The following is a 26,122-nucleotide window of genomic DNA, read 5'->3' as shown; positions in this document are numbered from 1 at the left end:
AAATATTATTTAAAACATTCATTTATTATATTAATATATTTTTTGATTTTATAGATAAAATATTATTATTACAGAATCTTTTTTAGACGTGGACAGCATTGCGTGATCGAATGACTTAATATATTTTTGCACTTAACATATTTGCAGACACCAGCACTGTGGACGTTTACTTAAATGGCAAATGCAATCCTTAAATTTTGTGGTATTTTCTTCTTTTAATATCAAAATTCTGGTCTGTTCATTTATACAAAATATGTAGAAAAAGTTTTGAGAGCCTACAAAAATGTTAAGTATTGACCCTCTTCAGGTTTTCATTTTAACGCTTTTCCGTACAGCATATATTTAATATATAGTAATAATTCATATAATTAAATAAATTCATCACACACGTGCGCATAAATACGCTGACAGGTAAAACACTTTCTCCATAACAAATTTTTTATTAGTACGTGTGTATGCTTGAAACGATGGAATTGTAATTTAATTTTATATTAAAAAAAAGAAACAAAGGATAGAAACTTTACTTCTTCCACGTTTAAGTTTTTATGGCATTTAAATGTAAGTATTGTAAATGGAGGTGAACTTAAAACGACTAAAAAAGAAAGAAGAAATTCTTAAGCTGACTTCCATATGCAAATAGCTAAGTTGCCAGCACAATACATGTACAACAGATGTTTAAGTTGATAAGTAATTTCAAATCCATATCCTTCGCCCACTACTGTGTGCCACGATGCACCAAATTTTTTGTCCATTGTCTCTTTTATCATTTTAGATACACTTTCGTAATTATCTGCGTATCTTTCAGCTGCTGTCATGCACAGCTCCATAGCTTCTTGCTTCATTTCATCTGTCATATCACATTTCTGTAATTAAATTTACATGTTGGTAATTTTTTGCTACTTTGAAATTTAATTATGTGAAATCTATAAACTGTAGGTAATTACAACTAGAAATAATTGAAAAAGGGAGGGGGTTCATTTAAATTACATTCAAAGCGGAAATAATGCATGTAAAATGGTAAACAACTGTTTTATTCAGGATGACTTCCGGTTTGGCCGCGATTCAAATAATACCGTATGAAACACAGATATAAAATATGCATATGTGGTAAGTGCTCTCAGTGAGGTGTGATTGATATGTCAATATTTAAAAATTCTCATAGAATCACTTTATCGTAAATAGAAGTCAAGCTTGAAACCCTCCAGTGTGCTCGTTACGCAAATATATAAAGAAAGCTTTATAAAATATAATAGAAATTTACGTAAAAATAAATAATACGCGTAATCTTTATAAAAGATATATAAATAACTTACTCTGCATAAGGGGTATGTATGTAGAATTTTTATAACATCTTCCTTTTTTGTTTCTGTCATGGAGATATTTATTTTCAATATAAAGCGATTTTCCCGAAATATTATAAAAACTTTTATAACTGTATAAAATAGGAAGGAATTTGAGAACACTGTGTGTCAACCTGCGGAATGTGTATAGCGATGTGTCATGGCAAGGGGGTGCAAAATAAGGGATGAAATCGATTTTTGTTTAGTGTCGTGTTCAGAAATCATCCTGTGTTGACACAGAAGATAACAAAATTTATTCCCAATACACTATGCCTTTTGCTATAGTGTCTTATCGTTTCGTGGGTTTCGTGATAAGTTTCCTAACAAGAGCATCCTAAACTGTTTAATGCAGTATTAGATATTTTAGGTTATAACATTTTTTTTATTTTTATAGGTTAATTAGATTTATTTCACTTTTTAATTTTATGTTTCTTTTAGTGCAATATATTGATTTTAAATGATCTTTTGCAGGTACGAAAAATTATGGATGGTATGAATTTGTATCATGAGTTTCTTAAAGTCCATCAACCTCAACTTAAGTTATCAGGTGTACCAAGACATTTTTGGGAAGTTTTATTCAAAAAATTAAAAGATCAGATATTTGATTCTGGCTCTTTATTTCAACTAGCTCGGATAGATTATGGAGATGAAGAACGTGACTCCAAAAGTCCAGTTTGGACATTAATGGTTAATTCGGAAAAGAATATTTTAAAAAATGATCCGAATAATATATTTTTGATAGATCATGCATGGATGTATGATGTATCTAAAGCGAGACAATATTTAATACAAGTCCCCAATCTTTTAGATAGAATGTGCAATATTATGGGCTTCAATATCAAAGAAGATCAAACAAATAAAATAGATTATGTTTTACAAGAAATGTGGAGGTATAACCAATCATTTTCATTCAATTATGGATCCATTGAAAATAGAATGCCTCTTTGGTATATTATGGATGAACTTGGGTCTGCCATTAGACACAGTGACACACCTAATTGTAGAACTGTACCTTTCTTTTATTTACCGGAAAGATCAGCTTATACCCTCTTGTTTCCTATAACAGATATTGAGCCCGATGATGTAATTACTAGAGATTTTATAGAAGGTCAGACTAATGATGAGAAGAAAAGAAAAGCTTTACTACTACCTTGGTTTGACTTCTCATTTAAACATGAAAGTTTTATTCAAACTGAACCAGATGAAAAATATTTTGTAAGTGGTCATTTAAATGAAACTTTACCTACTACAAGAAGTATTGCTACAGTTTCCACTCTAAAACGGACTAAGCTCAAAGTCTTTTCTGAATATAGTTTTGTTAATCAGTATCTTACGGATCCAGAATTTGAAATTGTAGATAGAGAGAGCGATGCTGATATTTTATGGCTTGTGTCCCATTTCAAGCATTACAAAATGCTCAGTGAAGAATTGCCGCATGCTTTTGTAAATCAATTTCCATTTGAACATGTTATTACTGTTAAGGATATTTTATCAATTATATGCAGAAGAAAAGCTGGTGAAATGTTATATGACCCTTCTGAGCTGGAAACATATCCATTATGGTTACCAACAACTTTTAATCTTAGTACCGAATTGGTTCAGTTTGTTGCATTTTTCGAACAGAGAGCTTCTAAGGGTTTGGATAATTATTGGATATGCAAACCATGGAACTTGGCAAGAGGCTTAGATACTCATGTTACTAATAACATAAATCATATTGTAAGACTACCTCCAACAGGACCTAAAATAGCACAAAAATATGTCTCAAAGCCTGTTTTATATAATAGACCTGAGATTGGCCAGGTAAAATTTGACATTCGTTATGTATTAATGCTGAAATCAGTAGATCCTCTACAAGCTTATGTCTACAAGGAATTTTTTTTACGATTTGCCAACAAAGAATTTGCCCTAAATAATTTTGATGTATACGAACAGCATTTTACAGTAATGAATTATAGCGAGGAAACTCCTCTATTACATGTAAAATGTCATGATTTTCTTTTGGAGTGGGAAAAACAGTATCCTAATCATAGCTGGAAGGAAGATGTTGAGAGAAAAATTTTGAAAATGTTCAAAGAAGTTCTTGAAGCTGCTATTGAAGAAGAACCTCCAAAGGGTATTGCAAAAAGTTCACAGAGCAGAGCAATTTATGCAGTTGATTTAATGCTTCAATGGAAAGATGAAGAAATACAACCTGTCTTATTAGAAATTAATTTCTCTCCTGACTGTGAGAGAGCCTGCCAATATTACCCAGATTTTTATAATAATATTTTCAAATGTTTGTTTTGTAATAACGAGGATCTTCCAATGATTAAAAAATTGTAAAATATATTTTGTTACGTAAATATGATTTGAACATTATTAATAAAAGGAAAAACTATATTCTGAAATACCCCATTAATATATACAATTAAAATCAGTCGAACTAGCATAGGAAGAATTGCTAATAAACTAAAATAAGAGCCAGGTGTAGGTAATAAATTTGCTGAGGGATAAAAGAAATTTAGTTAGTTTTGCAAACTCGTAATTCTTGGCATCGTGAAAGTTATAAGAAAGTACGGAGAATAAGAAGAGCGGGGATAAGAGGGGAGAGGAGAATTCGGGGGTAGGTAGAGTCGCGCGCACTCTCTCACTAGTAATCATGGTAATTAAGCAAATGAGTTCTGCGTAAGAGAGGACGTCGATAACGAGGCAGGGCGTCGCTGTGCTCGAGAGACAAAAGAGACAAATAAAACCCTCTGGAGAGTGTGAGAGAGCAAAAAAACAAATCTATCTTTCACCCTTACCTGCAAATGGTTATAAGCACGGCTCTTTCTCCCTACCATTTTTTTAATTCTCGCTTATCAATTATAAAGCTTTTTCTCCTAACAGAGACATGTTGTCAGCACAACGTAACTCTTCAGTGTGTATTCTTCATAAGAAAATCTCGTCGCAGTGCACCAGGCAGAGTCAACGTTCATCGTAAAACGATAAAATTATTAGTAATAAAATTGACAATTTTGTCAGGAATATTGCAATAAATGTAACGGTAACAAATATTGCAGATGAAGGTTTAAAAAGTATTTATTTCGTGGTAAAGTTTTCAATTAAAAATGAATGTAGCGTCTGTGCGTAAGTAAAAGAGGAAACCTTGGAAAACGGCAGAGTGGTGATGGTGGTGGTGCATGTAAGGGAAGGGCTGGCGTGTTAATTTCAGACTGAAAAGGTGGGTGTGTTCATTGCACACGTGTCTCAAGTACCACGTAAGATACTGCATAGCATGTTCACGCCAGAATTCGCATAACGAAGCTCGCGAAATTTTGTGGGATATAATGACTCTCCCCTCTATTCTTCTCTCCCTTTTCTCACACGTTCAATAAAATCTCACACATATAACTAAAAATATGTTTTTAATTGCTGCCAAGTTTCATCAATAAGGCACGTTATTAAAAAGTAGGAAAAATACTATACTCACTTATCCAAAATTATTTATTGTCCTCTATTAACATATTAACATTCACTTTTTACACTAACAGAAGACACGTTAACAATAACAAAAATAATTATATGCGTACTAAATTATTCTAAAAATTGCATTAATCAGTATAGGCAAGTAAATTATAAATTCATAGATTCAAGTGATGAAACGTTATGAATTTTAGACTACGAAGAATGAAATTAATCTGAAGATGCGAATTAATGATGATCAAAGAGAATATATATACATATATATATATATATATATATATATATATAAGCTTAGATATTTTGGGGAAATGCCGAGGGTGGGAAGAGGGATGGATGGAAAAGAGGTAGTTTGAATAATAGCGACAGTGAAGTGAAATTGAATAGTAAATCGTTTATTAGTACGAAGGTGTGATAGTGTTTCGAGTTAACCTTGGCTGATATTTATTGGTGATAGTAACGTGAGCTTATGATATCTTGAGGTGAACGAGTTGTAAGAGAGTTAGGTGATGATCTAGATATTAGGTGTTACAGTGCTAGTTACCCTGTTCCGCGAGCTCCGGCGTTCTTTCCTCCCATCATGAAAAGTATGACTATTTTATTGACTTAAACCCCTTGCTTAAAACTCGTTTAGTCGTTTCTTTAGAAAACAATGAACTAGCGAGAATCAAGTGATTCAGGGACTTGGTGTAAATTTTTGACGGAAAAATGGAACGCCTGGACGAGCCAACTTTCAAGAGTGCTACTTGTTTAATTTTGAGGTACTCTAGTTTAATCTATGTTACTGTTTGGCTATCGCTATAAATCAGCGCTAAATCAGCAAGTCTGACGAGGCCAGTAGTCCTACGAATATAACGATAAACAATAAAAATACCTCTATGATTCGTATACGCATACGAGAATAGATAAAAGTTTCTTTTCTTCTGTATTTATTCCCTTTATTTGCATATTCCGTAGCACGATTTTAGCGGATCGTTTCGTTTCTAACGAATACAATATAAAAACAGAATCGTTCGAAGAGACTTGATTTTACAAAGTGCGAAGGTTAAATAACTCAATAGAATAGGCTAATTGATATTGATTTTTTTTTGCCACGACGCTGCGCGGCGTGCGGATAATAATATCGTAATTAGAGAAAACAGAACAATAATGGCACTGGAGTGCGATTAAACAAACGAGGGAAACAATAACTCGTTTCGTTCGTGTCTATATAATACATGTTATGCTATATAATATATTATAAAAGATGGCTTCGAGACGTTTGACTAACATGGACGCAAAAAGGTACAAAAGCGTTTATTCTTTCTCATTTGCACTTATTCATTCTCGCTCGCTCGCTCGCTCGCTTGCTCTCTCTCGCGCACACTTTTATCTTCACTCCGATTCTAATGATTTGTCGCGGCGTACAATGCGAATTGTGCACTCTTTGATTGTATGCATTTTCCTTTCCTCTATTTGACCTTTTGTTTCTCTTTTGATCTTTGGTGAACTCGTGAATCGATGGGGATTTAGTAGTTGTCAACTATACATGGTATATCGACTGTATCGGACTTTGTTCACACCTTTTTGTGCTCGAGAATCGTTCTCTCAAATCCACATTAGTATATATATATATATATATATATATATATAATAGTTATCGCGGATAACGGATGCTTACGTATATAATAAATACGTTTGTTTTATGGACTATATACGCTACGTCCGCTTGCAATGGCAAATCAATCTCATTCCCATCAGTCGTATTACGCTGAATTGACAAAAAGCTTTAGGGAAGGGAATAAAATTGAGAAACTGCGAACGCTATGCTGATGCGTCTTTACGTATTTATTACGTCCCATTTTCCTATGCGCTGACTGTACTTTCACATTGATATGCACATTCGCCTCGGTATAGAAACACTAACGTAGCCTTCGCAGCTTTTACGCGGGCCATAAAATGTAGTACAGCTTCATTGAACGGGAGTTGCCAGGAAGACACTATACTGGTACTTCAGAAGCATATATTAGGACTCATTAGTATACATATTTCACACTACGTCGGATATAAAGCCATTGAACAAAGTTTATCTTGATACCCTCGTTATTCCGCAGTTCTCTTTTTTGTCGCAGCAGAGCCGTGAATAAATAAATTAAATAACTGTTTGACAATTATATCGATGTTCCGGAGAAGGATACAATTTGTATACGATAAATTAGATGATTGATCATCGAATAAATAATTTAAATATAACGCTATAATTTTTCTATGGTTGCCCCTCTCGATTGTTATTATTATCATTATATACGCTTCCATTGATTTAGAATCGACGTCATAAATATAGCGGATGATTGAGAAAATGATTCATGAGCGTGTACATTACAATTTGCGCCTTACGCTTCCTATACACAACCCTTCTTCGTGGATTATACATATAAAATTATATTTACAACAGAGTGATTTTTCTTTCTTGAGGTATTTGATCTACATACGCCTATATAAAGAGTTTTCATTTAAAAGCCAGGGGAGATATTTTTGCTACTCAGGATTTATTTTCCCTGCCTTTTTCTTTCTTACAAATACTTTTAACAAAGTTAAAAATCTCCCCTTGCATCGGTTAGCTTATAAAGAAATCGTTCGATTATACAATCCTTTTTGCCCCTTCGCCACACACTGATTACGATATACATCTTCAATGCACGTTCTCTTTCTTCACGAGCACTAAACGCACCATACAAGCTTTGCTTTATTATAAATAATTTAAAAATTATATTTATGTATGTATATATAATATATTAATTTTTTCGTACCATTATTCAATATTTGTCTCATGCACTCGCGAGCATTCATTTCTTATCCTACTCAAATAATTTCAATTTACAATGATTTTATACAAAAGAAACAAATCTATTCGTTCCTAAGACTTTTTCCTTTATTGTATATACATACACATATTTGATAGACCTTGAGTATCTAATTCATTGCGCATGATTACAGTCAGATGCTAGATATCTGCAAATCAATGTTGCTGTTCCATTTTATATCTCTTTCATCTAAATATACTGATAAATTTAAAAGGAAAGGTTTTATTATCATTTTCACATAGCAAATATAGATTTAGACTCTTGACGTAGATAAGATGAATAATTTTGACAGATTTTGAAACGTAAACATCAGTTTGCAGAATGCAGCACGAACAGTTTCAACCGTCTTTTATAAGATTATTCCGTTGATTTGGTCACTTTCTGAAATGATTGCGAGGCGTGAATTGGCGTGATTAATTACAATTACCGCTTATCGAAAGATCCTTGGTAGCTATTGTATACAATTTTGTCTCCAAATATCAATCGCGTATCAATTCCCTGCTTCATCTGTTAATTCTAGTATTTTAGTAAAGGATTTTCCAGTGTTCTACAAAAGGGTAAAACTACTCTCGATAATGGGGTAATCGGAAGAGGATGTACAACGATGAGTCAACACAATGTTGTAGTCATCGTTAAAACAAGTGGCTGTTCGAATCATCGACTACAAAAATGAACGAATGAGGACGAGTACACGTTTATAACCGAAATATATAATTTCTTTATGTGCAAACAATAACAAAAAATAATTCTTTGTGGCTCGTAGTAGCTCTCGCGCGCGCAAGTCCTGGTGAAAAAGTGATGATCGACTCGCGATCGGTCGAGGAGGAGTACAAGGCAGTGATTTGGCTACTCTAGATATGAAATTTCATTGAGCTTGGCAAAGTTTTCGTTGCGAAGGCAATTGGATCTTTCGGAGCGGCGTTGATCGTTTCACGCGTAAACGCTGAAGATTGGTTCGTCCCGCGAATGAAGACTATTAAGTACATACGTAAAAATGACATTAGAAATTACAAAGAATTATCCTAGAACCTTTATAACATAACCGCAGCATTCTTTGGTATTAGCCTGAGTCTCGGTGTGGATTATAAATAATTTCTTAAATATATAGTCTAGTGTCGTAGGTAATAAATCACTAGATAGATCACTTGTTCTAGAAGGAGAGTTTTCCTTGGATTTTCTCATGCGATTGCTATATATATATATATATAGAAAATACGACGAGGCTACGACGAAAGGGTCGCGTAGAAGACTCTTATTTTGTCTCGAGTTGGTTCTTGCGAACGCAATATTGCTCTGCAGGTGGATTAGGATACTATGTAATCGGTGGATTGATGCGAGTGATGGGAATTTCGATGCTTGTCCTTGCGGTGGTTAGTCCTGGAGTTGCTGCCTCTCGTCCCGGAAGTTCCCGTAGTGTGGTGGCTGTATCCACTGTCGCTTCCGAAACTGCTGTCCGGTTGACCTTGGTAGAGTTTTCCGGTCGCTTGCTCGGGGTCGCGTTGCTCGTAGTAGATCGGTTGCGCGTACTTGTCCTCGTTGTAGAGTCTGTCGGTAGGCTGGGCGTAAGCGTCGGAATACTCGTCGTTCGCGTGGCTGTAAACAGGGGTGCTGCCTTCCTGGTTCTGCAAGCCGTAATACTCGGTGCCGTAATGCGAGTACTTGCTGAATTTCTCTTTGTTATTGCGACTCTTCTCCTTGTTGCTGCGATTCTGTGTGGAGTAACGATGCAGCTGACCCAGCACCGGCACGCTCTCGTAGGGATTCTCTTCGACTCGGAGGGCCTGGGTAGCTGGCATCGGCGGTACAAAATACGGTAGCCTGTGAGCTACCGATGGGACGGACTGTTGTCGTACGTTGTTACTCGTACGAGCACCAGCGACTCCTGCAAAATCAATAATATCTTGTAATTATTGCACGCGAAATTTTCAATTTGCCTGCGTTGCAATTTAGATGTATTAAAATTCCACGCTTACTCGCTCTCTCTATATACATACATATATACCTGGTCGACGAACGAATATATCACTCGACAGAGGTTCGTATACCTTTGCTATTTTATCTCTGTCACGTATAACAGTCGTTCAGATTCTGTACAATGTACTACTATGGTAATTCTCTCACAGAGATGAAGATGTAATTGCTATTTGCATAAATAAGTACTACTTGTACAAGTGCTTTTTGGAAAGCTGCGTTAAATTTTCAGAGACTCAGAGGAATCATTGGAGAGTGAGTGGATTCCAGGTGATAAGCATGCTAATAGATTTTCTGGGGACCATTTTTAAGTGGCTGAGGATATCGTGGGGAAGAAAATTGTCGATGGTACGGAGGAGATAGTGGTGATAGTGTGAGTATAAGAATGGTAATAGTAGTAGTGCATGTGGTGGTAGTGGTAGTATATAGCAGCACTGTGGAGAATGGTATTATAATCCGCGCAGGTTTGGGCAAACCAGTGTGTCTTTGGGAGTTTCAGCGATCACGTATGAGCGAGTTTGAGTGCCAATGTGGAATGGGAGTCTAACCGAGTCCAATTTCTCAGGAACTTAATAACGACGGGACGGAACTGCCACCGTTCGAATTCACGTGGTTCGTTCGAGCTTCCTCGTTGTGCCCGGATAGCTTTGAGCTGCTGAATCCAAACTGTGACCATTGGCACGATGATGGCTAGTGGCTCTCAGTGGCTCTCACACTGAGAGAGAGAGAGAGATCGAGTCAGAGAATTCATTCTCTTCCCTTTCTTCTCGCAAAACAAGTGGAGCGTGCCAGTATGCTGGCAGCCCTCGAATAAACCTCCCTGTTTCACAAGAATCCCATTTCATTCATAAACTCTCGATTCATCCTTTGACGAGGAACGATAAATCAGACAAAATTCTACGTTTCATTCGTGTGTGTGTGTGTGTATGTAATTAAACTCTCGAATAATTTACTTTTAGTCCAATATCCTATAAATAAGGATCGGTTCTGATATATCTTAACGCGAATCTCAATTGTGTCGAGAACAGGAGGAGGAGGAGGAGGTACCCCGATAGGAAAGAAGCAATAAGAGTTTGGAGCGTAAATTATTTACCTGCAACGCTGCGGTTGAGTTGCAATAAGGCGTCGAGGAGCATACCCTCGTGAAACTCGCCAAAGTCGTAGTTCTTGTCTCTTCTACGTCGATCGAGACTCCTGGGGCTTCTACCTCGACGCTCTCGGGACTGACGACTAGCAGCGGGACAGGTGCCCCATGTGGGTCCGCTACTCGAAGTCAGCATACGAGCCTCAGAAGCTTCCCCGATAGACAACTCGTCCTCCGCAAATTCGTCCTCGCTCGCTGGCTTCGACACCGTTGTTCTGTGGTGATGATGATGATGACGCTGCTGGTGCAATCGGTTCCTCACGTTCAACTCGTTCTCCTCGTCCGTCTCGATATGGTCCCCTATAAATTTTTAACACTCCTATATATTTAGATTCTCTAAATATATTTCCTATCGATTTTATTAATTTTCCTATAAAAATCTTTTAATTCGACTAATATTTTTCTTTCAACCCATATACGGTTATCAAACACTCCTACAGTATTTATTAGATTTTTATATCCGGTCAATTTTCCTCCAAATATTCCAATTCAATCGAAATTTCTGTTTTAACGAAACCCCATTGAAATTTGAGAAATATCGTTCGCCATTGTTGCTCTTTCGCTTCGTGAAAAAGCAATTTTGCAGACGATTAGTTTGAAAAAAGCAAAGGTTTCCACGAAACAATTTTCATGTACGCGTATATATATAGCTATATATATGACGAGGAGTGTTGGTGGATCTGTACGGTGGCGTACGCGAGAAGAAACAAACAATTAATTGCAATTGAACATTCGCCAACTGTCAATACTAGCTGGTTACATCATGCGTGTATATGTCCTTTGAGCAAACCGTACACAGAGAGAAAACATTGGTTCGCGGAATGACTATTCTGCAACGAGTAATTTTTTGTAATAAAAATTTCGTATGAAAACAACGATATTCCATTCACTTAAATTTTACGTTAATTGTTTTATCTCGCCGTACAAATTGAATCGAGATTTTCCAAGTTTCTACATTCATAAATATCTTTGCCTTTAATTATACAGAAGCGAATCGGGACGAAGTTGAGAGCTTCGAGTACAAATTAGTTTCGCGGTAAAGTTTTCGCGAGACTCGAGTATGAAAATAGGTGTATCTTTGTGTTAAAGTTGGATAGGACAGCATCAATTTGGCTCTATGATTTTCTCGTAGAATCGAACAGAGGTGTTTGGACAGGGCTTGGAAGAGGGGGGAGTGATGCTGGAATCAACGGGAAATGCAGCATATGCGTAAGTGTGATAGAGAGAATGTCTGCGTGACAAAGGGAGAAAGTATGAAAATCGAAGGTACATCCCTGGCTGTGGTGCAGGAGCCACCGAAAACTTGGCAAATTTAAAAAAGTGCATTACCCCTGGTGTGCACGCTTCAATGCACCCTTTCATGCGGCGGAGGTTGGGGGAAAAAAGTCAGTGAAACCGAGGAAACTTGGCTTGCAGCACAGCATTGATTTTCCAAGCGATAAGCGCGCCTGTAATCTGGTGAAACGTTTTCCTCCGGAAGAGGACCTTGTGCTTCATTCAGGAGGGAAAGATAAATATAACGGGCCGTTCGAAAATGCTGTTATTGACTCCTCTCGGCGTTAAATTCGCTTTCTTCCCTAGCCGGGACACCCACCGATGCTTTATCCACCCTATACATATACTATATAGCCATATATATATATAAACAAAGCTTAAATGCACCGTTTATTTATAACGTCGAATGTGATTGTGAAAAAATTATTCCGTCATTTAATAACTGTCGTGCTATCATCGATTTAATTTGCCACGTTTGTCAGTCGGATAATGAACCTTTTCGAGGATCACCGCATCGGTGCGTGGGAGTACCAGGTCGACTATACATAGCGAGGTTTCGTATAGAAAGATCGTTGGAGTTGCGTGTATACGTGAGATTAGCGTCGGTTCGTCAGCGTCAAAAAGCTTGTCGTCAGGCTAATTATCTTGTTCGTTTAATGATACTCGTGAGTCAAGATTGTGTCATTTTTATTGAGCCAAAGGTATATACTAGGTCTCGACGCTGCAGAAGAATTACGGGAGGGGGGGGGGGGGGTTAAAGAGCGTATAGACGAAGCAACGAATGAAAAAGAGACAATGCTAACGGAAAAGTCGCTCGATTATTTGTTTTGCACGAGACGCTTCAAGAATAGACTCATTGGCGACGTTAGTTTTGTTCCGGTGGTACCGAAGCCTCGCGCGTTCGCTTCTAACCTCAGACCGAACTAATGGCTGCGATTATTCATTTCTCAAGAGAACAAACAGGATGCTCGCTCGCACGACAGCGTCCTCTCGTAGAATTACTCATTCTATTTTTTTTCATTTTGCTTCAACCCTATATATATATATATATATGTTGCAGCACGCGATCGATTCGAGTTTTTAAACAAGTGTTCAGCTTTTAATACAGGCCTTTTTTTAGCAGTATATGTATTTACTTTTAGTAAAATATGAAGCTGCATCGATTTCAGTTATTAAAAGGGAAACAATCGCGGAAGCTCTCGTTTGTTAACAGAGTTCCGGTGAATATATCCGACGTGTATATGCAGATCGAGAGTCATGCATGTTTACACACACTTTGCAATAAATCATTGAGCCTTGAATGCCCATAAATTGGGAACATTGAGAGTTTTCTCCAGTGTCAAGTATCTCATTATAGAGAATTGTGAAGCTTAATTGACATCTATTATAATCCTGGAACTATAATGCACCTTTAAAGGAATATTCTAGCTCTGTGTGTGCGAGAGAATGGAAAATTGTTCCTACATATAGTCACAATAATGAATAATTTTCCAGAGTTTTGTTTATTTCTCACCAACAGACTCGGAAATATTTTACGAATCATAATTTTTTTCGATCGAATGTATAAGATTAAGTTTTTTTTCTTTTTAGTAATACTATAGCACATATCGATCAATATTCATGCTTCACGCGTTGCTTGAATTTTAGTATATAGTCACGCTGTGTTACAAAATCTTCTTATTATAATTTTAGTTACAGAGTTAAGGAGAGTGTTTTATTGGTCATTAAAATAGAAATATGAGAGTTTGATGAAATTTTCCTTAATGTACGATCAGTTAGCAGGACATAATTTCATATGCAGGAGAAAATAAACAAAGTTTTCTTATTGGATTATCTAGGTAGCGCGCGCGTTTATGCTAGATTCTTAAAACAAATTTTTATAAGGTTCGATGGGTTTGGGAGATAAGCTGAAAGACAAGTTTACTATTGAGCAGTGTTATACAGAAGCAAAAGAAGAAAGCTTGCACTTTGGTTTAGCCAAGTTAAGCAGAGTTCAAGCTATAGTTTGCTATAGGATGTTAAGCTGATATTCAGAACTAGATAACCAAAAAGTTCGCAATTCCCTAATGGGACGTGTCAAATATTGGCTGAGTAATGGAATTTCCAGTACTAGCTCTATAACAATTTAACTGTGGTGTTAGTTAGGACATAATTCACTGACAAACTGAATCGAGCAATAACAAGTCACTATTGTCCGTACCTTTCCGCTCTCTAAGTTTTTAATCGACAGCTCGAGTTTAAAACATCGCAAGATAACTGCGATACCTTCAGAGGGAAGTTTCATCTATAAGAAGAAGAAGAAGAAGAAGAAAATAACATTCCATCCTCATCATTTAAGATCCTTTGCTATTTTCCAATAACTTTTCTCTTTCATACTTTTGCCTTTTATTCAGACTAATACTATCGAGACGATAAATAACGCTTAAAAAATATTCTTTACCATTGCTGAGTTCCTCGTAGACCGGATTATAGAGATCTTGCGAGGTGTATGGATCAGGACCTGGACTGCTGCAGACAAATACTCCTCTGCCGCCATCTTTCACGTCCAGCATCTGTAGAAGCAATATATATATATATAAGTACCGTATAAAAAAGATTTTATACAAGTAAAATATTATAAATTAATAATTATGTTAGTGCATCGTGACGAGCAAATGAAATAGCATTTATAATAAATATAACGGTGGGGGATAAATTCTGTACGAAAGAGATATTTATGGGCTAATACTTTTTTGACTGGAAAAAGGTGAAATCTTTGCAAACACTTATGTTAAAATTCACGCGAGCCGTTTTATTGAAAGTGTCACGAGATTCTACGGTGCTATAAGGAAAGCTCCTTAGCGCTATAAACGCCTGACTTAAATCTGTATCATGCTATATATATAGACTGCACATTTAGACTCGAACTCATGTCCTGTAAGTACCCTCTTTTCAAGCTGCTTGAGCTCCGCTTGATAGTTTTTACTTGCTTCAACTTGACTGTAACTGAAACTGTCTAATAAACTTTCCTGAATGACTTTTTTATTTACTCTCCCCCCTCTCTTTCTCTCTCTTTGATTTAATCTACCCTTTCTATAGCGAACATTTTTTCAACATTCTCGCTATTCAAGCTTTGTAGCAATTTTACGAGACTGCAGCGTGTATGGCGACAATCCGGCCCTATAGCTTATATACCATGGTGTTAATTGGACAGGTGTGAGTTGTGTAATGAGATAATCATAAAAATGAAAAGGTAAAACGATTAACGAGCTTTTGATAATAAAGCTCGCAATGTGGATATTTAACGATAGAGGGGTGGAACCGTAGAAAGGGTTGTGATGGAACCCGCGCTGTGCCTGCCTGCACCGCGGTTTTTCGGGTAGGGAGAGCTTTACACCACGGGAGAATTATCCACGTTAAGCGTGAAGAGCCACTCTCATCTAAATACTTGGACGGTTTCGCCTCTGCGGCCATTTCTGGTTCGCTCGTGGCCATTTTACGATCACGGCTATTAGGTAAGCCCTGAATTTAAGATAGGATACAACACACGTTATACTCTTCGATACTAAAAGGACACGAGCCCTATATTTCAACTTTAGTCCACCCTACTTTTAAAAGCCTTTATACGACTGTAAATATTATTAGATAAAAGATAAATGCATTCAATTTCCAAGTTTTATAGAACCTCCCTTTATCTTTCTAAATGTATACCGTTAAAAACTGAAACATGTACAATACAATGATGTAGTGGAAAAAAGAGCCACGTAGAAGCGAAGCTCACGGAGAGATTTAACGTTATTACAGCAGAGTTTAGCGTAGTAGCGAATTATTAGCCGTGTATAGGGGTTATAGCTTAATTGATCCTTGAGTCGGCTTGAGTGACCATTCGGAGCTATCGTTTATCGTATTGATCAGCTTTTAATCGGAATTTGCCGGTGGATAGGAGCTAAATTTCCGATTGCCTTACATAGCTCGGCTGGTTTGGGGTTGTAGACTAGGGGGGGGGGGGAGCCTTTGCGCGATTTATAGTGGGTGGCGTAATGCGGGAGATGAGCGCTTTAATTCTCGGTCAGGTTATGCGTTAACCCTTCTTGAGATTGTGTTTGTAGCATTCTGTATCGCGTGGTACGCATGAACGCACACATAGAAACGCAAGGCTTGGCCTAGTTGAGCACAACGGCATTGAGTCCACATCATGTTAACGGGGTAAATGGCAAACTGCAATCTCGATCTATCTCAATATCAGCACGCTTGCATTCTAGATTGTGCTCGCTCTCAGCTATGATATGATTTTGCAGTGGCTCCCTCGCGTACCCTGACTCTCCTCTGGCTGCTCCAATGGCATCGCGCGGCCTTATAGACCTCATCTATATCTCCATGCTTCCCATCTATCGGGAAAACTGTCCACCTTAATCCTGATTGAAAGTTGATTGGCTGCTGTCAAGCAGATTCGACTAGGTGCACGCTAGGTTAATGGATCGTAATGGCCACGCGGTATATATAAACGTGCATATTATACATTCGATTGATTCGTGCAACTTGGTCTAATAGTATATATATTTTTAATGGATATTATTGTTCCTTCGGCTTTCGAGGGAATAATGCAAGGATGAAGTGTCAAGTAAGCCGCGCGAGGCATAGAGTCGGTCTGTCATGCAGTCGGTATATAAATAGGTATTTTAATTATATTTGCCCAGCGAGTTTGTACGTAATGGAAAGTTGGCGAATCTGGAGATATTATTATTAGCCCGAACCGGAAATCGAATAAAGTTGAGAATTAACCATTAGGATACGTAATCTGCTTGGAGGAGTGAAAAGACTTTATAAATGATTCCTAGTAAATTCGATTTCCTTTGCGCAAGCTGATGGTTCAATTTAAAGATATCAAAACTGCAGTGGCTCGCTACTACCACGATGGCGGAAGAGCGTACTTGTCCGAACATATACTTGAGCATTCGAGTGTAGTTTGAGAGCTTCCTTATAAAATATAATCACCCGTATTTTCAGGTTCTACTCCGTTAACACGTTCCAACAGCTATAAGGAATACAAAGTGTTGTCGATATAATATAAAAATACATTTTTTATATAGAGTCTCAAGGCTAGAGAGGAGTCAGCGTTGCGAGTGAAGCGAGAAAGCATCGAGAGGTTTCTTCCGGAAAGTAAGGAAGATTCAATCAGTTTAATGCCGAGGAGAAATGGATTAAACAGAGTGGAAATTCGTTTGGGAAAACCGTGAATGTTTACGATTAGCATAAGTTGGAGTAGGAGGAGGAGAAGGGTGAGGGGGAGAGGGAGGAGCACGAGGAATTTTGTTGCTTAGTTTGTGCAATATTGAGAGGGAGTCGCACAAGGTAGGCGCTAATTGCATCCTCGTGACAGATTCGCGTCACAAGGACCTTCTGCAAACGGTGCAAACTGCAGCATGGATATAACGTAGCTGCCTCGAGCTGTATAATCCGCGACAAACTGTCGTAGATCCTAATCGTGAAAGCCAAGGGTGGTGACCGGGATTCACCGGTGCAAAAGCAACCGATATGACGCTAATGAGTCTCTTTGAGATTGTAATACCAGGAAACGTCCTCTCCCTGTTAGGTCTGTCTTGTCCTAGTTTGCGCAACTCTTTGGACCGGAAGCTGTTTACCTTCGAAGACAGAATGGAGGAAGGTGTGCCAGCCTGTCCGCATTAGCCACTTAACTCCCGCTAGATGCACAATTGCACAATGCTCTACATATTCTCTCCAGCATGGATCCTCAATTCTCTCCTCTTTTTCTCCCGTCTCTCTAACTGTAATCCCACAATAGCTCTCTTGTACATGTATATATATATATATATATTATATTGGCATGTAGTACTTTCTCGAATCGCATTAGTCAAATCAGAATTTTAACAAATTCAAGCGATTCCGGCAATTTTATTTCGAGGGAGAGTCTCGCACAGTTATGAAAATGGACTATAGAGAGATTCGAGCTTATGTGGGATGCGCGACTGCTCATGAAATTGGAAGAGAGAAAAGCTCTTTTGTATGTATCGCAATAAAGAGACCAACCCTCCATTTTTGGACCTTTTAGTCTCAATAAAAGGCCGCACGCTTCTTAAATTATCCCTCACGAATTTGCCATAAATTCCTAACAAAAGCTACCTCATGAATGAAAATCAAAACATTAATGAGATACCCTGTAATATCTTGTGGTATATATGCTAAAAAAGAGAGAGATTAGAGCTATTTCAATCAACAGAGATAGAGAGAGGGGGGGGGGGGGGGGAGCATGTTTATCGAGCAATTAAATTTGACGATTGAAGAATTTACGTTTTTATGCATAAAATAATAGACCATGGGAGAGAGCTATGAAATTTGGTATTTTTGAGAGTTTGAATCTCTAATGGGTTGGAGAAGAGTTAGAATAAGGGTAAAGTAGTTGAGGAGAAAAATAGGAAAATAGTGAAGGGGGATTATTTGGATTGTGGGAAGGAAATTAAAAGTTGAGGGAATTGCGTAGAGTGGAATAAATGGTGGGTATGAAACGCGAGGCTGGGATATAGATGGGAGAGTTCTAGCTGCTGGCTTGGTATCAGGCGTCAAGTACTGGGGAAGCAATCTGTCCGTTTCGTAATAGTTGGGTGGCAGAGAGGTTAATGGCTCGTCCTTAACGTGCCTAACCTGCCTCGCATTCTCCGAGGCCTGGCTAACTGGTTGTTGGCAGTAGCCTAGTCTCTTCGAAGCTAGCCAAAGCCAACTGTCTATTTGGTCAGTTTCAGCCTCGTTTGCGCTTTTGCGCGCTCTTCCGCTCAAACTTGCGCGAGCAAAGTCCTCAAAATTTTCCTTTGGACACGTCAGCTCACGCGTGCTCCTCCGTTCTCACACGCGATGACACGGTGATGCTCGAGAATAAATATCCTGTGAGATTGTCCGTTCCAAAAAATCGAATGTTCTCAGTATGGAGCAGTTTATCGATGTGACGAGCCATTGAAGATAATTAAATAAACCTTGACTGATAATTTGGATGGATGAAGTAGGTATAGGAGTGAATTTCTATTGATCAGAGAAATGTCAATCTTGTCACGCTTTGGCAGCGGTGAACGTACGTGCGGACTAAATTCATATAGCAAAGTGAGCCATATCGGATGGGGCAAAATTAGATGAGCGATTGCCTTTTATGGTATACCACCGACATATATAGATTTAGAATAAAGGGACGCATGCACCGGCACTGACGTACCCGATACCGATCGGCGACGTCCACTTTCACCTAATGATTTGTATATAGGATTTATGGTAATATCTGGCAGAACGATTCCTCGTACATTTATCGAATTTTCACGTAAACCGTCCTTGTCTAGTAAAGTTTCGCATTTGCTTGGGGCTTGAAGTGCTCGTTATCCGTTGATTATTAGTTATGGCGGCGATTGCGCTAAATCTAAATCTGAGCCGACGTTTGTCGTTATATCAGTCCCCGCATGCAGCAGCTGCAATCTCGCGTTAACTCATTTAAGCAGCGTGACACACGATTGGATCGCAGCGATCGATCGATTGATTACTCATATACTATCTATCCACCCTGCTGCTGCACGATCCTCTTTTAAACGTCTATGTGTAATTTCGCAAATGCTAGCTCTCCCACACTCTTTTTCAATACAATTCTACCTTCAATTAGAGCCGAATAATTGAAGTATCGAATAAGAGCAATTGCAATTAAAAGCTACTCTTTTCTTCTTTGTTACACTTTTATCTATAAGAAAACTAAAGGGTCTTAAATCAATTACGATGCACCAAAGTATCCATCAACGTTCGTTTATCAGTCCATTAATTTCAATCAATTACTTTGGTATAGGAAACGGTGAAAACGTGAAATGACGTGCTCATTTATCTATACGCCGTAATAAATTCCAATTATGAAATTGGCAGCAGTGGGGCAATTAGCTTATCGTTAAATTGGAATTGTAGATAATATAGCAATCTTCGCGCTGGCCCCCTATTATTCGCAAAGTCCGTCCCGCCACCGTTAAACTGGATATCTCATGTGCAGCCTCCATATTTCTCTCCTTTCTTTTCTGATATAAAGTTAACTCGGCTAGATAAGAGACGCCGCGCGCGGCGTGTATTTTTATAATCCAATTAGCAGACTGGTAGCTGGGGATAATAGAGTAAGTGAGAAAAAGAGAGGGGAAAAAAGAGAGATTTGTCGCGAAAGTCGCCGTTAGATGTTTACTCGACTCCATTTGCGAAATTAGAGATCTTTCGTTCCGGGGTGGTAATCGTTGGAAGAATTGAGGTAACGTTGCTATCACGAGATGACGCTTTCGTAGAGTCCCTTATTCTATCCTAGCCGACTCGGCGTTGTTGCTTCCTTCCTTCCTTCCTTCCTTCCTTCATCCATTTTGGTTCCTTTTCTCTTTCATTTTTACTTTATTTCCCTCAGTCTCGAACCACTTCAACTTCCCTGTGTCATGCACCCGACTCTCTCTCTCTCTCATACACACACATATCCCACAAACATACACACGCACACACTGTATCTTACCATGTAAAGCCTTTGGTCGACGGCCTCTAAACCTCCCGAAGATTTGCCCGGCAAAAAGAATCCTAAATTTGTTCATTTTTCAAAAGAGAAAAAGTTTGAACACAGAAGTGGTTATTCCGTGTCCACCGGCATTCTACGATCGGTTATACTATTCTCTTTCCGTTGTTAGTATGGCAATTCTACTACACGCGCTATCCTGCAATGATATTTCTATTATAATTTTCCAAGTGTTATTTCGCGATTGTCGAATTAAGGGACGTTACGGGAGAATGAGGGAGGGGATAGTGGACCGGGTTAATAACCACTCCTTGTCAAATTTTTCAATAAAGTAATTTATTTTTATAAATTTTTTGCTTCTCCTTATATAGCTGCTCCTTGTCTAGTATATATAGAAATATATATACAGATAGCATACAGGCGCCCAATAACGTTCATATTTCATTCGCTATATAGATATGCCCACTGCGGCCCGATACTCCCTTACGACGAGTATCGGTTCTATCGGTAGAATGAACGTTTTAATAAATAATAATAATGATAATAATAATAATAAGCAACGTCGTACTATTTCGAAAGATCTGTCATTTTTACATGGTAGAAACTTAACTGCCGTAATCACAAATTATCTCTTGGTTCCTTCCCTAACGCAAGTCATATCTTTCTCTCCTATAACCTGTACTTCTCTTATCTCGATTATTATCTATGTATCTATATATGTATATATAATATGTACAATTCAGTTATTACAACTAGGCGTTACTTGTCTAACCTACGAATGTATATGTACAACCATGGAGTGCATTGGATCGATTCGACCACACAGTCGACTAAGGCCCCGCAAATCTGACGAGTTGTGCGAGTATGGCCGAGTATATAATAAAATAAATACCTGACTAGTTTGTTCGGGCTTTTTCGGTCAGTGGTTAAATGCGCGAGTCAAGCTATTTAGCTATTTCTCCTCTTTCCACCCGATTAATCTCCCCATTAAACCTATCCTGACTTTGACCAGTCGAGAACGATAATACTTTCATTATTGATTCGCGTATATAAAGTCATCCTTTGTCATTCTTTCGCTATATACTATAGGCTCGATATTTTGAGAGAGGAAGAAAAAAATAATCAATTTATATCCCCGCTTAATAATAGAAATAAACAAGCGAAGATCGTTTAAATTTAGTTCTTTGGAGCTTCGAGACAATAAGCCCACAGTGAGTAACGGAGGTATTCCGGATATCGAGTTTCAAGCCGGAAATCCGTTCGTCCGATCGTAGATAAATAAGTTGTGGAAATCGTCCGAGAAATCGTCGATTCTCTCGTACAATCGCGATTATCTTAGAGCGAAGAACACGCGTGACAATATCACAAGATATGTGCAATAGTGTGTGTGTGTGTGTGTGTGTGTGTATGTATACTATTTATAACAGCTCGCTTGGAAACGTGGCTACCTCGTTGCATTTAAAACTGAAATTTGTACAGAGCCGGGAAGAAAGAAGGTAAAAATAGTAGAATAGAGAATAAGAAGAGGGGTGAGAAGAAAAATAGATTGGTTAGATGCATCCAACATACCTGAAGAGGAAATTTCAGTTTGAAAGGCAACATGGAGGATCGAGAGGGGCAAACCAGACGAATCGATGGGAATGAATTATAACGCGTTGTTATATTACAGGATTAACATTAAAATAGAATGTCGGTGGCGAAAAGCGTGCGTCACGTTTCCGGTACGTTCAAGTAGACGTCGGGAGTGGCGAGTAGATGGTGTATCTGGCGCATAGTGCAAAGAGGACAGACTTCCTCTTCCGTAGCGTCACTGACTATTCTTTTAGCGGCACCGGGTGGCTTCCTATACCCGGACTCCATGATATACGAGTAACCATCCGAATCAATCGAGTTCGATCTCGAATTGGATTTCGGGCATGGCGAAGAATTCCAAGTCCCTTGCAGTCTGGGTACTCTTTGGGAGGATAAGGGAGGTCTTCGCGAGGCGTCGACCTGAAGAGAATCGGACTCTCTGAAGTCGATATAGGAATAGCCCTCGGAGTCGACCGATGGTCTTCGGACTCTCGAAGGCTTAGGAACTGTCGTCGTAGGAAGCGAAGGCTGTGACTCGGTTGATGGAACAACGGGGGCGATACTTCCGGTGCTCCGCAGCGGACTCGAGTGATTGAGCCGCGAAGGTCGATGGGTAGGAGTGATCGGTACCCTCAAGGACGTTGAGTCGTTTTTGAGGAAAGTCTCGATCTCGCCGAGGATCGGGTCGGCGCTCTTTAGACCGAAATGTCTGTCCTCGGGGTCCGCCGATCGATCCGCGGGTACCAGATTGGGTTCTAGGGTGAATCGAGCTTCGCTGAGGAATCTAGTGTCTAGATTATTGGCGGCGAGGAGGGGGCTGGTGACACCGGAAGTGGCGTCCCCTCTCGAGCAAGTGGCGTAAGTCGCTATCGAGAGGGGCACCTCTTGGGATTTGGCTAGGAGGGCTCGTGGCGTTCGATATCCGCCTAGCACAGCCCTCGATGGCTTGTTCTGTACACGCAGAATCGCTCTGGGGTCCCGGTAGTCGAGATAGTCGAGATGATGAGGCGCCGGTTGCTGCTCCCACAGTCGTTGATCGTCATTTCTACCGCGTACCTCGATCGTCGCTGCCTGGCCCGCCAGATGATGATGCGCTACCGCGTCCGGCAAGTCTTCGTAAAGTATCGTCCCTGCAGCGCCGCCTCCCGAACCTGGACGATGCGGTCCGTCCGATGGTAAGACTCTTCCACGACCCGCAGCTGCAACCGCCGACGCTGTCGCGCTACCGGTAGCACTCTTGCATGGTAGAAGATTCTGCACTTTTCGCTTGTGTCTGTAACAGAAAATATCGATAGACGTTATATACCTTTTCTACCCAACAATATAAGATTATCATTATTATTTGTACATATATAGTATATTCTACGCGTAGAAATATTTAATATGAATATATTTCGGTGTAATAAATGGATTTGTGTATGCGTATACTATATGTATATAGCGTGTGCTTTTATATCTGTAACTCGCTCTTATCCTTCCTGTTCCTGTCCCATTCAGTCACGACCCTTGGCAAATCCGACCCACTATCGCAGCTACCGGTTAAAGCGTTTTAAGCTTGTCCTATTCAACTCGTGGGATTCGTGTTTCCGAGAGGACACGTGATATAAACGGCAAATGACGAGGGTCGCGAAACCTGCCACTCGGTTGCAATAATGCACATACGAGCCACTGCCTTCCTTATATCCCTTTTGACCCTTCGTAACCAAACTTTATTCCATTTAATACGTCAGATAGTTTTTAATGTACACGTTAATACTGCAACGTGGACAGTGTATATATATTTTTGAAATATTTGAAAAATCTCCTCTGCGATATACACGAGCTTTGCACGAGAAACACTTTTAAACTTTTTCTCCTTTTCTTTCCTACCTTATATATGTTATATATATATATATATATATATATAGTATAGCCCTCCAACGTCGATGCTAACGCGAAGCAGCACGAACTCCTTGTAGAGCACGCTGAATGGCAAAGCAGTTTGCCCTTCAAGTTTTAATTATCTAATTAACTCCGTCAGTTCGATAATATTTGCCTGTGTAATTAAACCGCGCCGAGTAAGGTTAACAGCTGGCGCGGTAAAGCTTCATCGGTAGGTCGAAGCGAAGAGATAGAAAGCTTCGGGAAGATGGCTTTACCGAAGAAAAATAAAGGCATTGGGTAAGGCGAACGGAGAAAATGAAAGATCCACTATGGGAGGGAGAGATGAAAATCGATTCATCCCAACTTTACTCTTCCCACTCGAAAGTACACATGGCTTTCTCAATTCTAATCTTCGAGAGAAGGCGAATCTCGTTACGCAAATCTTCGCAATTATTCAAATCGTTTACTAATCTCGTTGATCCTGGCTTTTACAGGATGATTTGTGTCGAAATCGTGCAGCGCGCGGCCCTTCATATAATCTAATATAGGATGTGCCGGAAGACGGAAACTGAGATAGGAAGGCGCGACTGGTCGGAGAGAGGTTGGCAGGAGCGCCGGAGCTGAGCGGGCAATGGAACGGTGTGCCTTTGTTGCTGAAACTGAGGTCAACAATGAGAATCCCTGCTAACTTCCTCTTGGCTTTGCTCGATATAGCATATCGGCTTCAAGTTCGCCCTCGGAAAATCTCAGCGTATCGCTGTGCTGCTCTATACTGGCATGTTGGGAGAAACTTTAACCTTATCGACGCAGTTTCACACAGGCGAAACGGTGAAAAAATTTCCTTGCAACGGGTCACCGGCAATATTGGCATTAGCGTTGCGCTCGCTTGCTGCTTTCTTGTTGTTTAGCTCCCGTACTCTCCGAGCAATCCTTGTACATGTGGAGGTATAAACCTACTGCTTCCTGCATCCTGTCAGTATACAACTCTAACCTCTATATATATATATATATATACACGTTTATGTGAATAAAGTCATGGAGCACAAAGGTGACTACTTCACACCGAGCCTCGTTTGTCGATACTTTGCACGTTACAGTGTACAATGTATCTGTATCTAAATATCTCCCCCCCCCCCCCCTCCGCCACTCTTGTCTCTTCAATTCCAACTCCTATTAAAGCATACAGGACCATCACCGAGGTGAAATCCATCGCCCTCGTTCGGCCTTAGTTCGGACTACTGGTTTCCAAAGAGAGAAGACTCGACACGGTGTATTCACAAAACGGTCCAAAAGCGAATCTCCACGATCAGGCTCGGTCCGACGAGACGCACCGCAGCCAAAGGCAAGCCAGGGCCAAAAGCTTTGAGCAACGTGTGCTGTGTGTTACAAGCGAAAATGGATTATCCTCGATGAGATGACACAGCTGACTTTAATGCGTTTATAGCTATGTTGTGTTGCGTTGCTACGAGTCACTGACTAGAACAGTGTACGGTATGCGGAATACCGTGCAAAGTAATGTTAAGATGGTAATTAATCTTCTTAAGGTGGTTGTCTCGTTGGATTCAGACTGTACTAGTCAGACATTTTAAATTTGAAATAAACAAAATCCTGCTTTATAATTTAATTGATAATGATGAAATATATGAAATAATAGGTGGAACGCAATGTAGCAAAAAAGTTTGCACTTTTATATGTGCATTTAATGCCATTTTATGAACTATCATCTTTTAATTTGTTTTTTTTTTGTTAAATACTTTTTATTTGTAGATCGATTTTAATTTTTGAGGTACGCCATATTAATTATCAAAACATACTCTGCAACTTCACCGAGTCGGCTATGTAAAGTAATGATTAACGTGCATGGAAATCTCCTTTATTTAATAAAAAGTTGCTTAATGATATGAGAAAAAATGCTATTATCATTGTTTCTCTATATAGAATAGAGGAATTAATTCGGTGAAATTATAGGAAATATTTTCACAATTATTATGGCATATCGAAGTTTAAAATCGAGCAAAGAATAAAAATTTTTGTATCAAAAGAACCAAATTAAAGAAATAACTAAAAGACGATAGTTGACAAAATGACATTAGATGCAAATATAAAAGTGCAAATTTTTTATCTACATTGTGCTCCACCTATTATTCGATATTTCATCATTACTAATTAAATT

At 38.9% G+C, this 26,122-nt stretch overlaps 4 protein-coding genes across 7 annotated transcripts in view; 2 read left to right on the top strand and 2 right to left on the bottom strand.

Annotated features, from left to right (window-relative positions):
- Positions 1–3: 3 nt before the first annotated feature.
- LOC136780358 (dynein axonemal light chain 4) lies at positions 4–1,510 on the bottom strand. The gene is made up of 2 exons (XM_066738661.1): positions 1,314–1,510; positions 4–863 (listed from the first exon to the last, which is right to left on the bottom strand). Exons 1-2 carry the CDS (start codon positions 1,371–1,373, stop codon positions 615–617), a joined length of 309 nt encoding a protein of 102 aa, XP_066594758.1. The 5' UTR covers positions 1,374–1,510; the 3' UTR covers positions 4–614.
- Positions 957–3,757, top strand: TTLL12 (Tubulin tyrosine ligase-like 12). Of its 3 annotated transcripts, none has more exons than XM_066738659.1 (2): positions 957–1,325; positions 1,812–3,757. In XM_066738659.1, the coding sequence occupies exon 2, from the start codon at positions 1,824–1,826 to the stop codon at positions 3,663–3,665; it is 1,842 nt and encodes a 613-aa protein (XP_066594756.1). In that variant the 5' UTR covers positions 957–1,325; positions 1,812–1,823; the 3' UTR covers positions 3,666–3,757. The 3 variants fall into 3 exon arrangements, with proteins under 3 accessions (XP_066594756.1, XP_066594754.1, XP_066594755.1); XM_066738657.1 differs by lacking the exon at positions 957–1,325 and adding an exon at positions 1,650–1,707; XM_066738658.1 differs by lacking the exon at positions 957–1,325 and adding an exon at positions 1,665–1,734.
- A 943-nt stretch (positions 3,758–4,700) lies between these two features.
- LOC136780513 (gastric triacylglycerol lipase-like) overlaps positions 4,701–26,122 on the top strand; it is a 118,575-nt gene continuing 97,153 nt past the window's right edge. Inside the window, exon 1 of one of the 2 annotated variants that reach the window (XM_066738926.1) lies at positions 4,701–5,545. In XM_066738926.1, coding sequence (XP_066595023.1) covers positions 5,493–5,545 — 53 coding nt within the window. In that variant the 5' untranslated portion in view covers positions 4,701–5,492. The remainder of the gene's footprint in view (positions 5,546–26,122) is intronic. The other variant, XM_066738922.1, reaches the window with a different exon arrangement.
- Positions 5,480–26,122, bottom strand: part of pxb — a 96,917-nt gene continuing 76,274 nt past the window's right edge. Inside the window, exons 4-7 of the mRNA XM_066738921.1 lie at positions 23,143–23,359; positions 14,458–14,569; positions 10,692–11,042; positions 5,480–9,509 (exon numbers count right to left, since the gene is read on the bottom strand). Of these exons, the coding sequence (XP_066595018.1) occupies positions 8,932–9,509; positions 10,692–11,042; positions 14,458–14,569; positions 23,143–23,359 (1,258 nt within the window). The 3' untranslated portion in view covers positions 5,480–8,931. The remainder of the gene's footprint in view (positions 9,510–10,691; positions 11,043–14,457; positions 14,570–23,142; positions 23,360–26,122) is intronic.

This window comes from Prorops nasuta, unplaced genomic scaffold (genome assembly GCF_024137725.1).
Source record: "Prorops nasuta isolate Cenicafe-Biocafe unplaced genomic scaffold, Cenicafe_Pnas_1.2 PNAS00019, whole genome shotgun sequence".
NCBI lineage: Eukaryota > Metazoa > Arthropoda > Insecta > Hymenoptera > Bethylidae > Prorops > Prorops nasuta.
This window is presented reverse-complemented; position numbering and strand designations above follow the sequence as displayed.